Source organism: Budorcas taxicolor, chromosome 12 (genome assembly GCF_023091745.1).
Source record: "Budorcas taxicolor isolate Tak-1 chromosome 12, Takin1.1, whole genome shotgun sequence".
Lineage (NCBI taxonomy): Eukaryota > Metazoa > Chordata > Mammalia > Artiodactyla > Bovidae > Budorcas > Budorcas taxicolor.
In genome coordinates, this window is record NC_068921.1 from 33,096,889 (window position 1) to 33,112,915 (window position 16,027).

General features: G+C 42.4%; 1 protein-coding gene across 3 annotated transcripts in view; it reads right to left on the bottom strand.

Annotated features, from left to right (window-relative positions):
- Positions 1-6,886: 6,886 nt before the first annotated feature.
- Positions 6,887-16,027, bottom strand: part of CDK8 (cyclin dependent kinase 8) — a 75,537-nt gene continuing 66,396 nt past the window's right edge. The window contains exons 8-13 of one of the 3 annotated variants that reach the window (XM_052650058.1): positions 14,839-14,908; positions 13,948-14,020; positions 11,320-11,417; positions 10,582-10,660; positions 10,306-10,461; positions 6,887-8,080 (exon numbers count right to left, since the gene is read on the bottom strand). In XM_052650058.1, the coding sequence (XP_052506018.1) occupies positions 7,955-8,080; positions 10,306-10,461; positions 10,582-10,660; positions 11,320-11,417; positions 13,948-14,020; positions 14,839-14,908 (602 nt within the window). In that variant the 3' untranslated portion in view covers positions 6,887-7,954. Of the gene's footprint in view, positions 8,081-10,305; positions 10,465-10,581; positions 10,661-11,319; positions 11,418-13,947; positions 14,021-14,838; positions 14,909-16,027 lie in introns of all 3 variants that reach the window. The other 2 variants (XM_052650057.1, XM_052650060.1) reach the window with 2 other exon arrangements.

Genomic DNA, 16,027 nt, shown 5'->3' on the forward strand with positions numbered 1-16,027 from the left:
AGACCATGCTTCCAGCCGAGATGGAGTAATGGGACCAGATTTCTCCTTCTCCTTTACACACTCCAAAAATTGGACAAAATACATTTTAAAACTGGTTTTCAGACATCAGTGGACAGCACGGTACTGTTTCCCTGAGAAACAGAAGAGTTTTGCTGGTGCGTGAGAAGCTCCTAGTACAGGAAAGAAGAATCCATGTGAAGTCCAGTGGTCTTGGGGTTCTGAGCAGATAACAGCTACAGTGCATGGAAGCGGAGGAGGAGGGGATTTAAGAGCAATGGACTGGAGAGTGGGAGGGGCAAGGAGAGGGGGCTTTGGAGATCTGCATGGAGGGCCACTCAAGCCAGTGCGGGCCTGAGAGGCCTCCGCCAGCTGAGACTTGCACAGGCTGGAAATCGTCTGTGTTCTCACCAGTCAGAGCGGCAGCTGGGCCTCTGGCAGAATTCTCAGAAGGACATTTCTTTAGTAGTGGGGCCTAATTTGCTCTAGACTGAAAGGCATGCTAGACTTGATATACAAGCTTAGAAACAAGTGTCCAAAAGATACAGTTAATTTAACAGTGTGCCAAAACAAAATTTAACCCTAAGCAAATATAACCCTAGCAACCAACAGAGCAAAATTCAAAACATCCAGCATCCAATGTAAAAAACTACTAGGTTGAGAAATTAAGAAGAAAATTCCATTACAGTGCACCAAAAAGAATAAAACACCTAGGAATAAAGTTAACCAAGGAAGTGAAGGATCTGTATACTGAAAACTATACACAATTTGATGAAAGAAAGTTAAGAAAAAAAATAAATGGAAAGATACTGCATGCTCATGGTTTGAAAGGATTACTATTGTTAAAATGTTCATATTACGTGAGGAATCTGCAATCCCTGTCAAAATACCAAAGGCATTTTTTCCACAGAAACAGTAAAAAATAATCCCCAAATTTGTATGGAACCACAAAAGATCCCGAATTGCCAAAGCAATCTTGAGAAAGAAGAGCAAAGCTAAAGGCATCATACATTCTGATACATTGCAAAGCTACAATAATGACAGCAATATGGTGCTGGCATGAAAACAGACATAGAAGTAAATGTAACAGAACTCAGCAATAAACCCGTGCACAGTCAACTGATCTACCACACGGGAGCCCAGAATACAGAATGAACGCGGGAAGGACTGTCTCAACAAATGGGGTCAGGAAAGCTGGACAACCACATGCAAAAGAATGAAACTGGATCCCTACTGCCCACCAGACACAAATGATCTTGGTGATCATTTTTTGGATTTGACACCCACCAAAAGCAAAGACAACAAAAGAAAATGAAAGTGGACGTATACCACACTAAATAGCTGAAGCTCTGGTATTCTGCCCACCTGATGTGAGGAGCCAACTCATTGGAAAAGACCCTGATGCTGGGGAAGATTGAGGGCAGGAAGAGAAGGGGACAACAGAAGATGAGATGGTTGGATGGCATCACTGACTCAATGGACATGGGTTTGAGCAAGCTCCAGGAGACAGTAAAGGACAGGGAAGCCTGGTGTGTTGCAGTCCGTGGGGTTGCAGAGTCAGACATGACTGAGCGACTGAACAAAAACAAACCCTGTAAGCGTCAGCTGCCCCTCCCGAGTTTGGAGGGGGTCCTATGAGCGTTCTGTGCCGATGCATCAGAGAATTCATGGCAGGGAGGGAAGGGGGTCCCAACAGAGCACCTGTCCAAAATGTGGCTGCAGCCCATGTGGCCAGTCACTGTCGCAGCGGCTGGAGGAAGCAGCAGCCCACAGGGGCACAGGGAGTCCAGTATAACTTGGTGCAGTGAGAGCCTCTGACTGCATCAGAGACAAATTGTATTTGTCTGTTTTTGCCTATGTGGAGCCTCTTTTTGCCAATGCAGAAACTCAACTGGAAAAGCAATTACTGCTTATTAATCAAGCTGATTTTAGGGCCTATTAATTAAACCTGCCTCAGTTTTTAAAATCCATTATATTGTTGAGTATGCTTTCAAGAGACATTATCAGTAACTAGTAAAATACAAATCCTTTTTGTACTTCGTAATTTAAATGGGAAAGAACACTGAGAAATGACTTTATTTGAGAAAGCTCATTAATTTCATCTCTGGCTCCATGCCACAGGACATGTTCTGTGCTCTGGACGGAGTGGACACTTCAGCAGCATCCTGGGCTCATTCCTTTCTCTGAGGCCTGGAAGCTGAGAAAAAGCAAATCTGACTTTGTCACATAGTTGACTAGGAGCAGGGCATGGTCTCTCCAAACTTCATTTTTCTTATTTGCAAAATGGGGGAAATGATACTTAACTCACAAAACTTCTGTGAGTATATAATAGGCTTCACGCAGCACCTGGTACAGGGTGGGCACTGAGTGTTACTTTAGGGTCCAGCTGCAATAATAGAGATAATCGTGCAACTCTGAAGAAGTAGATGTAGTTTGCTTTACACGCTGCCTTCCAGCATTTCTATGACAGTGAAAGCATCGCTGTTTCTATGACTATTCTTATTATTGACAGGGGCTTGGGGAAGCTGAATGACTTGACCAAAGCCAGAGCCAAGACCTAGGTCTTCTGACCCCAAGCCCTCTGTTCTGCTGCTTCACACCAATCCTCGCCGCCCAGGACACCCCTCCCGCACGCTGCTTCCCCTCCTTAGGCGAGGACAGTTCGTTCTCGACCCTCCGTGCAGCCACTAACGGCTCCCACTGCCGAGTATTCTGACTCCTTGACTAAGGTGAGTTCCCTGAGGATTTGACGACGTTGACTACAGCCTGTTTCAGTTGTTTGGCTCTAAGTCCTTCCAGGCTACCAAACGTTCAAAAAATGTCTAATGAGTTCCATACTTCTGACCCCTCAAAGAACATCTGGTTATGAGAGAGCACACAGCTGTCCCCACATGAGAGAAAGACTATTAACTGTTCAGTGACATTTTTTAGCGTTTGGGCTGCGCTGTGTGGCATGTGGGATCTTAGTTCCCTGACCAGGGATGGAACCTGTGCCCCTGCATTGCAAGTGTAGAGTCTTAACCACTGGACCGCCAGGTAAGTCCTGTTCAGTAGTATTTCAGAAAAGTTGGAGCCCTAGCCTTTGCAGACTTGAAAAAGAAAACCTAATAAAAATTGAATTCAGGGAGATCTTTATATAATTTTGGCCTTGGGATTGTTCATGCACTAACTCCACATCTGCTCATTTAAACACTCTACTCTGATCATGAGAGGTGAGGAAATGATTGGTCATGAAAGGACTTCAGATTTAACTTACCTGTGAGAACTAGGTCATATTATAAGTCTTAAGAAAAAAATATTTCCATATGGAGAGGACACTAATAATAATTAACATTTAACGTATGCTTATAAATTTGGTATGTGTTAAAAGGTTTACAAATACTGGGTTTTAAGTCAAGTTTAAGGTGCAATTGATATACAAATCACCAATTTAAACTGTATTTTGAAGTGTTTTGAAAAATGTATAATGTGTACACAGAATCACCATACAGTCAAGATTCTACCAAATGCTCACTTTTATTGCTCAATATTTTATTTCACTGAATTTATCTTGTTGTTGTTCAGTCGCTAAATCGTGTCTAACTCTTTGCAACCTCATGGACTGCAGCGCACCAGGCTTCCCTATCCTTCACTATCTCCTGGAGTTTACTCGGATTCATGTCTATTGAGTTGCTGATGTTACCTAACCATTTTATCCTCTGCCACCCCGTTCTTCTCCTGCCCTCAATCTTTGCCAGCATCAGAGTCTTTTCCAATGAGTCGGTTCTTTGCATGAGGTGGCCAGAGTATTAAAGCTTCAGCACCAGTCCTTCCAACGAATATTCAGGGTTGATTTCCTTTAGGATTGGCTGGTTTTTTTCTCCTTGGTGTCCAAGGGACTCTCAAGAGTCTTCTCCAGCACTATAATTCAAAAGCATCAATTCTTCTGTACTCAGCCTTCTTTATGGTCCAGCTCTCACATCTGTACACAACTACTGGCAAAGCCACAGCTTTCACTATGTGGACCTTTGCAGGCAACGTGATGTCTCTGCTTTTGAATACACTGTCTAGGTCAGTCGTAGTTTTCCTTCCAAGGAGCAAGTGTCTTTTAATTTCATGGCTGCAGTCACTGTCTGCAGTGATTTTGGAGGCCAAGAAAATAAAATCTGTCAGTGTTTATACTTTACCCCCATTTATTTATCTATTCCTCTATAAACAGACATCCATTTGTGGGCTATAATATAAAGGTGTTTTGAACATGTATCTACAGGCTACTGTGGACATGCTTTGATTTCTGTTGGTTAAATTACTAAAGTGCGACTCCAAGGTCATATGGTAAGTATATGTTTAACTTTATAAGGAACCATCGAATTGTTTTCCAGAGTGACTGTTCTAGTTTATATTCCCACCAGTAATGTATGAGAATTCCAGTTGTTTCTTATCCTTGCCAACACTAGATTTGTTGGTCTTTTTTTCCCTCTTCTATTTAATTTTTATTAAGGAAAAATTTAGAACCACTAAGATGCACCTGCTCAGTTCTGCAGGTTTTCACATTCACTTGTGCTGCAGAAATCAGGACACAGAACAGTTTCATCACCCAAAGAAACCCCCACATGTCCTTTTGTGGTCCATCCCAATCTTGCCTGGTGGTCCTGTGGTTAAGACTCGTGCTTCCAAGGCAGGGATTGTGGGTTCAATCCCTAGTTGGGGAACTGAGATCCCACATGTGGCAGCCAAAAGTTAAACGAAAAAACCCCCAAAAAACAAATCCCTTTCTCACTCTTGTCCCTGCTAACCAGTTTTGTTTTCTGACCTCGTGCTTCTGCCTCTTCCATTATGTCATACAGGCGGGCTCATGGGCATCCAATCAAAAGACTGTACACTTCAATTTTACAGTGTGTGTGTTGATTATACTTCTATTGAAAAAAAAAAGCTGTCTTTGTAGAGTTTATCTTCAAGGAGTAGAAAAAGCATGACACAAGTATGTGTTGGTGACAATAAGTGCTATGCAGGAAAACAAAGCCACGCCAAGGGGTTGGGATGCTGGCTGGTGGGGAAGGCAGAGACAGGCTGAGTTTTACACAGAGAGCAAGTTGGGGGGGGTGTTGGGGGTGGGGGAGAGGGGAACCTCTGATAAGGTACAATTCGAGCTGACCTCAGAGAGGTGAGGGAGAAAGCCAAGAGGCTGGGGAAAGACAGATGCAGTGGAACAGGTGTCAAAGTCTCGAGATGACCCCTGTGAGGCAGGCTCCAGGGACAGCCAGGACTGCACTGGAGCTGAAGCAGGCAGGTGAGAGGCAGGGGGCACGCGGGAGGACGTGCAGGGCCTGGTGGGGAGTTAGGGGTCTGGCTGTCTGGAGGCGGTGAGCAGAGAAGACGGGGTGCAGGGAAGGGGAGGAGGTGTTGGCTAGGAGTCCCTTCAGGAAAAGTCACATGTGGGGTGGACAGGGCTCACAAGCGGGCACGTGTGTGTGTGAAGATGCGCCAAGGCTGCCGTGCTGCCCAGACAACTGGGCGGGGGGATGTGTCATGGAGGTGCAGGCGGGACAGTTGGAGGCGGAAGTCTGCACTTGGATGTGCTCAGTCCAAAGAGAACCTAGTAACAGCTCAGATGTGCTGGTGAGGTCTAGGGTGGAAACCTGGGCATCACAGCCAGGGAGCAAGTGTGAAGAGGGGAGGCCTGGGATGGAGGGGAAAGGGACAGAAAACAGCTATGTGTCAGAGGTGCTCTACAGAGACACGGGGCCAGGGGGCCAGCCAGAGAACCACGGCAGGCGTGTGTGTGTGTCATCTGTCACAGATGCAACGAAGTACAGGAATCTGCAGCCTGGGCAGCACCACCCAGAGAACCGAGGTTGATAAAGGAATAATGGCATCTGAGAACCGTGTCCACAGAGTTTCCAGCACCCAGAGAGGAACCTGTTGTCATGGGTTTGGCTTTTTGAAGTTCATGCAGGAGGAAAAGATAGCGGAGCTGCCTTCTCTCCGAGTCACTTAGCCGCTACATTTGCTCAGGCTTTAGGGCAGTCTGGGGGCATTCTTCTTCCTGTGCAACCCTCAACAAGGGCATCAGAACCAACTGGGGTCCTGGTTAAAATCAAAGACTCCGTGTTCCACCCAAGCCTACCGAATCAACCTCGGATACCAGCCCTGAGAAGACAGAAAGCTCTCGATGATTCTCGTGTGCATGAGTTTCAAAAGCACGGCACTGAGGGCAGGGAGAAAAAAACAGACCATCAGAGTAGAAGGGAAATTCAGGTACAAGGTCTATGGAAGTGACCCAGAGAAGGGGGCCCTGCTCTCAGATCTGTGGCTTGTGTGAGTGAAGAACTAACAGGGAAACACAAACTTAGCTTCCAAAAATTATCCATTCTGTGAGAGTCAGGCCACTCAGTTTTAGGATCCCTCAGTTCTTAAAATGTTCTAGAATGTTTTTATTTCAATGCATTGAGTTTTAAAGAAAAGAATATGTTAGTTTTTTAATCTTCTGTGTTTTGTGAAGGAGGTACTCCCTCTCAAATAATTATCTGGGATAAAACAAAATGGGCTCAGCGTAACATAGATTCTGGCATTATTCTAGAAAGGGAAGGCTCATGGTAATATCTTTCAGTTAGAAAAGTGTCTGTCTCATCTTATATCATTGCACCAAGTGTATAGAGAAACTAATTTGTATCTAAACCTTAGGCCACCACTTCATTGCGGAGGCAGAAGATACTATCAATGAAAACACCTGAAAAGGTTTCCTCAGAGGCCACTTGTTAGGGCACATTTTAAAATAAAACACCTGTGTGTACATAAAAATACTTGACTCCATATTTTGATTTATGAAAAATAAATTTATTACATAACACCTTGTTTTTAACAATGTTCAATTTTTTTAAATTCAGAATACTTGTGTCATTCATGTAAAATAGTTTGATACAGTACATTGTATGTTATAGGTTTTCTTTTTTCCTCAGAAACTCTAAGGCTCTCCTACTCCTTCTCCTTTGCTGAAGTAAGGGCACCCTAAACAACGTGCGAACAAGTTTTAAAAAAAAGAAAATGAACTGAACGAAATTTTAGTAGCACTACACCAACCAGCTTTAAAATCAGGACAAAATATCTGAATCGGATGCCGCACCTTTTTAAGGAAGTTATCACTCATGCTTTTTTCATCTTAAAGCATGCTCACAAATCAGCAACACCAACAGGAAAAATAAAACACTGTCTATGACAATCATTTTAGTTTGTTTGCTGAACCAAACAGGTTTATATCAATGACAACATATTTCATTACTATCAATAGCAGCTTTAATACCAGTCAAGTCATAGACTGAAAATAAAAACAAACTCAGAAGTTGGAAATTAATCTTTGGGAGTTTTGAAACCTTCCTGGAAAAACTATGTGGCTTCTTGTACTTTCCAAAACAATCCAAGCAATATTCTTGGTCAAAGAACACTGATTAATGTAGAAAATGAATCAACCCACTGATAAGACATTGAAATGAAAGGTGTACCGAAATAATCTCATGTTGAGTCTTGGTTACTTCGTTAATGTATACTGCATGTTTCAAGTACCAGTTAAACTTCTGTGTGTGTGTGTGTGTGTGTGTACTATTGGTCAGATAATGTTGTTACACTGGAAGAATTCACCACATACGACGACAAATGCTTGCCCCTAGCACGTTTCACAGCTTCAACTGCTACAGACTGTCACTGAAAAAAATGCATTGGTCAGTCTGAACCATGTCAAGTAAACTATGGAAGTAGCAAACCCACAACACAAACTGTGCTAGCACTTTCTTCTCAAGCCTAACTCCAGACAGCGACAACGTGGAAGCCACTACCCCAATCTGTGAAAAGCGGTGGAACTCGGCTACCGGACATCTGACTGCGTGGCTGCACAGTACATTCTCATGGCCCATCCCAGGCTCCCGCCGAGAGCTGCAGGCGGCCTGCGGCACCGCGACAGTGCATGGACGGTGTCCGACGCAGCTCAGTACCGATGTGTCTGGTGGGAGTACTGTGGAGGCTGCTGGGAGGTAGTTGAGTACCCCATGCTGCTCTGCGGCTGTGATGTGCTTGGTCCGGGGTTGGGGTAGGCAGCATGCGGATTGGAACGCTGCAAAAGCAGAGGAAGAGGAGACGTGACTTGGCATTGCTGTGGGCTGGCTGCACCCCAGGCCAGCAAGGTTTCTGTGTGTTTGAAATGTCACATATTTTATGGCAGTAATGTTACTTATTTTACGGTAATAAGAACTTTAAAGGTCTTGTGCTAGGTATTGGCTTTAGAATTAAAATGACAAAACCCTTAAAATTTTTTAGTGTCAGTCTTTCTTTGTGAAGGTCAGAAGTCCTGCTGATAAAATAACACTAAAGTGAGTCTTACTCCTGTGCTGTGTGGTTCATTCTATTCACAGGAACGCCCTTTCATGCTATTTGTATCTACCTCATAAATAAGTTGTCTGGGACACTTACTCTTGAACTCAATGATATATACATAGAAGAAATTCAAAGCTAATCTACATACTTGTTTTTTCAGTAGAAAACTCCCAACACCCATGCATGACTGAGGAATAAAAAATGAATAAGACAAGAAACTATAGAACTATTTCTTCAGCATTAGATATTTTTATGCTCTATAAATTAATGAACCTTGTTTTTCAGCTACAAGCGATACACAAAGGTAAAGCTACAGTCATTGAAATGTAGGAAGAGCGGTATTCTCAATTCTAGAAGCAGCACAAGAGGTAGGGTCAAATACCTCTAGTTTCAATCAGTTATATTCTTATTCTCAGCCCTGCACGTCTCTCTCATGCTATTAGCTCCCCAAAACACACACTATGGAAGATTAACTATAATTTAATACTTTCCTCTTTCAAAGATATCTAATAAATCATATAACTCGAAATTCCGCCAACCCTAGCAAAAACAACATTTTAAAGAGAGTGGACATGTAAAACTAGTCAGAAATACTGTTTTTGAAATCACTCATAAAAACCACCACAATAACGTCAACAGACAGACACACAGCAGCATTTCCTTGGTTTCAGTGGCAAAGGTTAGAGCCTGCCTGCCCCGCCCCGCTCAGGACGCATACCTTGTGTGCAAACACACCCATGTGCCAGAGATGTGCTCGTGTGCCAGAGATGTGCTCGTGTCCCAGGTGGGGAGGGAAGCAGCAACCATGAGCTCGCAAGACGCCTGCCTTGGAGCCCCTGCTCGCTGAGCTCACCGCAGGACAGCCACCACGCAGCAGTGATCCCCAGAGCTTGCTAGGCTGCACCCGCCATGAACCATGCAAAGAGTTCTGATCTAATTCCTGACGTGGAGTCACAGGCTCTGGAAGCCTTATCCATTTATTAAAATCTCTCTCTTTCAGTAGGCAAATAATTCTCATGGGTCAAGTTTTCAGGACACTTCCTCAGTGAATCCAGACCACACGGGAACAGGATCAGAACAAGGTATAGTTATCAGAACGGGTCTGTCTGTGAAGGAACTGCTGTTGTCACTGGAGAGAATGCACAGGGAGCCGCCTAGCAGGTCTGAGTCTGAGTCCTGAGTCCACCCTGGCTTGAGGGGTGAACAAGGGAAGGGGTTCAACCTCCATGAACCCCCATTTCCTGCCAATAGCGCTTACCTCACAGCTATCATACTGCCTGGAGAAAGGAAGGTCTGTCCCACACTGACAGAAGAGCTGGCACACGTAAGTCTTGACAAGCTCTTCCTATGATCGCATCACCCCCAGCACCACCACTGACACTCAGCAAGTACTCACTGCGCACTGTGAACGCTACTAAGAGTTTTAAGGAAGATAATAATGAACACAGTGACTGGTGTCATCTATCAAACGACTGTCGGTCCGGCTGGCCATTGCCATTAGCTCACACTGTCTCATTTCATCCTGACTGCAGCCTCACACTGACCATCACCCACACCCGACAAATGAAGACACTGAGAAGATCTGAACCACCCCCTTGAGGCTGGATGGGGTTGCAGAAATGAGACCCACCACTTCCTGAGCACCCCCGTGGGCCAGATGCTGAGGGTCACCACAGCTGCCCCAAGGCAGCGGCAGGGTAGGTGTGCCCGGCTCATGATACAGATGAGAAACTCGAGCTGTGTCCAGGGTCACAGAGCCAACCAACGGCACAATTTAGGTCCAATCACCCCAAGTCTGGCTAAGCCCCCCTACTGTACCACCGGGCACCTTCCACGCCCATAGCTCTTCCCGTCAATGTGTTGGCATACACGGGCAGGTCTTTTCTTAGCTACGTCGCATTTCCCAGTGCTCACAAGCCCACAGGCAGTACTGACACGCAGGTCACTGAGAGACAGCCTGAGTACCTGATAGTCTGAGGTCATGATCAGTCCACCTGAGGTAGTGGTAGGAGGGACGACTCTCACTTTCTTCAACGGGGGTCCCTGGGTGTGACTGCTGTCTTGGTTCCCTGGGTGGCCGGTCCCATTCGTGTGGTTATTGCCCGGCTGCTGCTGCTGGTTCTTCTCAATTGGTTAAACAGAGAGACACAGCTCAACTCAGAGGGAGAACCAAAGATGTCCATGCCAGAAGTCATGGGAGCACCAAACAAAGCCAGATGCCAAGTGTACTTTAACACTTACTTTGTCTCCTTTGTCATCAGGTTCTTCTTCTGTTAAAAATTCTCGTTTGGGGTAAGGGATCTGACAACCGGCAAAAACACTGATCACAAGAAAAAAGAAAAAGAAAAATGATTCCTGGTATACTAACCAGTATTTCAAACGCTGTGTGTAAGTAGTTTCTTGCTTTCCTCTTTTAGTCTGGACTCTACCCCCCATCTGTGATGTAATAAGCATCTTTCGTGCAACCGTGACACAGCAAGTCCCTTCTTCTAACCACTGCCATGAGGGCAGGCCATGGAGGGCGGCTCCCTGTATAAATAATAACACTCCGATAGGACTCTGATTTCTTCTTTGATCACAGTGGTCCTTTTTTATCACAAACAAGAGATAGATTCTGGCAGGAATGTGATTAGTCAAACAAAAATTTCTCTTTTACTCTCCATGCTACATTTAAAAGGAAAGAAAGAATGGAAACATAAATGTACTTGGGGATGGAGTTTGCAACCGTAACTGCAAGCAGTGAGGCAGACAGTGTGTGGAACCAACCCATCACTAACCAAATGACAGAGGCAAATGATGCCAGCACCATGCCAGCTGTAAAACCTGAGGACACTTCCGTCATCAGAGCTCACTTTCTGCCTCTCATAAGGATTCCCCTGGGTCCCCATAAGAGCGATGGTGACTTAGAGCTGACAATTAGAGGAAAGCGGGCACCAGAAATGTCTATAGAGCTGGTGAGTGAACAAACTGATCACTTACTCTGATGTAGGAAGTGGGTCTTCTAGGAAATAGGGATCCTGCATAGCCTGTTCTGAGGTAATTCGCTTTATCGGGTCCATGGTAAGCAACTTCTGAAGCTGAAACCACAAGTCATAAACACATCACTGTTTTACTTCTTATAGTCACACCTGTGGCACATTGTGGGATGCATTTTTTTAAATTAATAATACCTCAAAATAGGGAGAGCATTTATTACCCCAAATTACTCCCCCCTCCAAGCTCCCCAATTATTCCACTTAATGTAATAATTCACATTTTAGTCATTCTAATATTCATTATCTCAGTTGGTTCTCCTGTAAGAACTAACTAAACTCATGTCTTCTTATTCTAAACCAACAATCTTTTCCCTCCGTTATCTAAATTGCTATATCCAATTTAGAACAGGACTAAAATTCTTCGAGTTATTATTTTTCTATTAAAGGGAAAACTTGTAATATAAATACACTAGTCACATGTGGCTATTTAGATGTAAATCCAAATGAATCAAAACTATATTAAATTTTAAAAGTCAGTTTCTCAGTCCTACCAGGTCCATTTCTAGAGCTTGGCAGCCGCAGACGGCTCAGGACTGCGCTACTGGACAGCACGGATGGTCGGACAGCGCTCTCCTGCAGTACACACCAGTCTACAGACAGACGCGGGGACTGGCACAGAGCCACAGAGTACAGGGGTGTGCTTATGAGTGGGGCCCCTAAGGAGACCGTATGGCTTCAAATCCTGACCTTACGTTTATTAGCTGAGTGACTCTGAAACAAGTTACTTAACCGCTTTGTAGCCCGGTTTGTCAAAGAGGGGTTAAAAACAGTAACTTTTATCGATTAGTTTATTTTCAGAATTAAATGGGTTAACATGTAGAAAGCAACTATAATGGTGCTGGGCACAAAGAAAGCACTATATAAGTCTTAGCCATTACTATCATCATCATCATAACTAATATTACTTATAGAAATGTCACACTAATGTGAAAATTCAGTATCTTCTGGTTGAAAAATAATTTACTGAAGGCTCTATGAAGTAGAATCTTTGATGTAACATGTTATTTAAGATAGTATCTAAATGGTGGTCTCTTGGCTTATAATCTCTGACCTCACACCATGATTTCCAGGCTTCAGAGCACTCCAGAATCAGCCCGAGAGCACTTCCTAACAGCCCCAGATGACTCTGGTGCTGCTGGACTAGGACACACTCTGAAAACCATGGAACATGTGGAGACGGTGGGAGATGAGACAATCGAGAACAAAATGGCAGAAGGTATGTTTAAATGCAGATGAAATGCTGGGATGGTGAGAGTTTAATTTCAATGAGCTGATATTTCAGTAGAAGCATAATTTTATTTTGAGACTGAAAGGAAAAGCATGGATTTGCTACTTAACACACTCAACAGGTTTAAAGAAATTACATTAGAGCTTTCAGATGGGACTATGCAAGACAGTTACCCTAGTAAAGACAAGCAGGTGACTGGAAAAGAAAGCTGGTCTCCGGAGTGTCAGTGGTGGGGGTGGTGAGAGTCCTCAGGCTAGAAGGAGCAGCAGTGAGCAGGGGGGTGGTAAGGCAATCCCCCTGAAGCGGGACTTCTGCTCTACCACTGTCACCACTATTTTGTTAGAATAAATAAGGCCGTAACTTTGAAGGATCTAACTTACCTTCCAATTTGGGCACTAATATGGTCAGTTGAGCACTGTCTTTTAAGTTGCTGATTAGATATGAAATGTATGATACAGGACATGATAAAACATTACTGCAGAAGTAGAACAGTAGAAGGAGAAGAAAAAGCAGAAATGGAAGAAATATTTGCCAAGTGGCCTGGTACTAAAGGAAATTTTAATCCTTTCAAAGTAGAAATTCCTGTTTAATGAACTCACTTAAATATACTGGGAAAAAAAGGATTAAAAGAATTTTAAGCCAAGCAAAATACAACTTGCTTCCCTCAATCCTCCTTTATATTACTTTCTTTTGAAAAACATAAAACTGAAAAACATTTTTAATTGCTATAATGTAAAAATGGAAATGTCATTGTAAACAAATTTGACAACAGTTGACTATAATGTCAAAAGTCACCTTGAGAGTGCACAGCTAGATCCTAGCTCAAATCATGTTTCTACTATGCACTATCTACACATGCATCTCTCACACTCTTCCAGAAAACGCACACGATGCACAGCGTCCCTGAAGGACCTTTAACAGCCAAGTTTATACGTGGCACCTTGGGAATTAAAATTCTATAAACAACCTTTCAAAGGACTGAAATAAAAAATAATCTCTAAACCTTATTTCTGAACAGTAAGACCATTTTCATTTTGATTCTTTAAAATTTTAAAATAACTGATGAAAACCAATAAACAGAATTTTTAAAAAGTGACAGACTTGGTTCAATGACTGTCTATAGAAAATTAAATGTAACCAAACATTAAGGCTGTCAAACCTGGGTTTGGAAAAACCTGGGTTTTGATATCATTACTAGTAGGCACCGACAAGAACTCTCCATTAGTATTACTATTAAAGAACTCTAAGAATACTGAGTAACCACAGAAATTGAGTCAAAAAAGTCAGGTTGGGTTAAACAGGTGGGAAAAATATAATTCATTAGTGCTGTTCTCTAAAACTTACCAAGTGGAATGCTTTACTATCCGGTTTAACTTTATGTTTTTCCATATACTTGATAAGGCTGCAGTTGGTATACCTGAAAGAGAAACACTATGAAATATCTATATAAGATTTGAGATTGATTTTACATTGGGTGATATTCTCTGAACAGAATTATTTTAATCATAACCAACACAGAACATACACTGAAAATGGTATTAAATCAATTTTACACTCCATTCAGGACTCCCACGAGTCACTTTTAAGTGGACACCACTGATTAAATGCCAAGATAATTTCATGAATAACATACAGACTGCTTAGCTTTTGTTCACATGAATGCTATCGCAACAATGATCTTAAATAACATATGGGTCAAGAGTTGAACTCAGCCTTACTAGAAGGCTTAAAATAAATACAAAATTTTAAAACACTGTCATATGTCATATAGGTCTGTAAACTGCATGTCCCAATCCCTGATCCTGCTGTAAAAATAGATGAACTATTCCTTCTTCTCTATTAAAAAACGTGTTTAAATTTACAACCCAACCCAGGAGGAGGCGGCAGGTGGCTACTAGCAAAGGTTGGTTTCTTTCAGTCTCTTACTGCTTCAGTTGTGATACCCTTCACAGATGCAGAGCTTCCAGAAAGAAACAAATATGCAAAGAAACGAACTGACTTTTTTCCTCATAGCCAGATCAGCTGCTGATATTAGATATTCACCTTCTTGTATCACCATTCAAACATCTTAAGAAATGAAGACTACCACAATGCAAAAATATTTATTACAGTAAATAAGTAAAATTATTTAGCAGACTAGTCTTCTGTCAAGTATTCTATCATGCTGAGTATTCAATCTTATCCTGAGTATTCTAGAAAAGCAAAAATCAACAGTCTATATTCTTGCCAACTTACGTATTTCTTCTGAAATCTTTCATTAATGTTGAATGTTCAGGCATCTTTTTTATATCTTCCCAATCTTTATCTGTGAAACACATTGATACAATTTTATATTGTCTAGGTTCCTATTATTAAGAACTTTATTTAATAAAGGTGACTTCCCTTCTCATTACATATCCTACATTTTAACCTCCCTGAAAGCACAGACTTCGAATAAATGGTGAGCTGCAGTAAACATCTTTAACTGTAAATGCATTCTCCATACACTGTGTTCTCTCTTATTTTGTCTAAAATTTTTAAATGTCTATTTTCTCTATGTTTTACTATAAGTTATCTCAGTTTCTATACTAAGACACCAACAAGTTATAAACAAATATTTCCATTATTAAATACTTCTATTTTTATCTGTAAAACCACTTTTGTCCCACCATGTCTTGGTTAATCCAGCAACCGATCTTTTCAACAATAAATGCAGTATCTTCACCCTCAGCAGCTGTAAGCTGTCCTTTTTATACGGCCCTCCTTACGCTCCCCTTATTAAATACACTGCTTTACATGGTAATCAAGGTAAGCAGTTACAGCTGTCTGAAACACAGAGTCGGATGTACAAGCATACGAACAAGTCAGCTAGTATCTGGGCTAGTTTCAATAATAATAACAAAAGCAATCTCAGCTACCGGACCCATCAGGTGGAAACATCTTGGTCAGTTTTGCTGACATTAGAGTTACTCAAACACCACACGCGGTTTGAGAAGCCTGCTGTGCCCATTGGAGGAGTTACTGAGAGTCCACAGGTGCCCACATTCTACCAGGTAGCTTCATGGCACCTCAGCTTTTAAATGACCTCTAGAGGTTAGCTTCTATCTCAACTGGCTTATAAAAATATCTGCTATCTAGCCTCCAGATACCACATATTGTAAACTAAATACATACTTTAAACTCCTAAGAGAAATTTTCTCCTTGACTACTTCCTTGTTCCAATTTCTTTATTTCTGTCAATTTCTCAAGTAGAAATCCTGAGATAATCTTTTATTTTTTTCTTCCAATTACAGGCTTACTCTAAAAAATTATACCTTTATCCTTTCTTCTCCATCCAAATCACTTTACACGTAGAGTACTGCTGCAGGTAAAAGCTGGTTTCCTGACTTCAGCTACCCCTCTTAAATTTTTACATACCCCTGCCACAGAAACCGTTCTAAAGTAG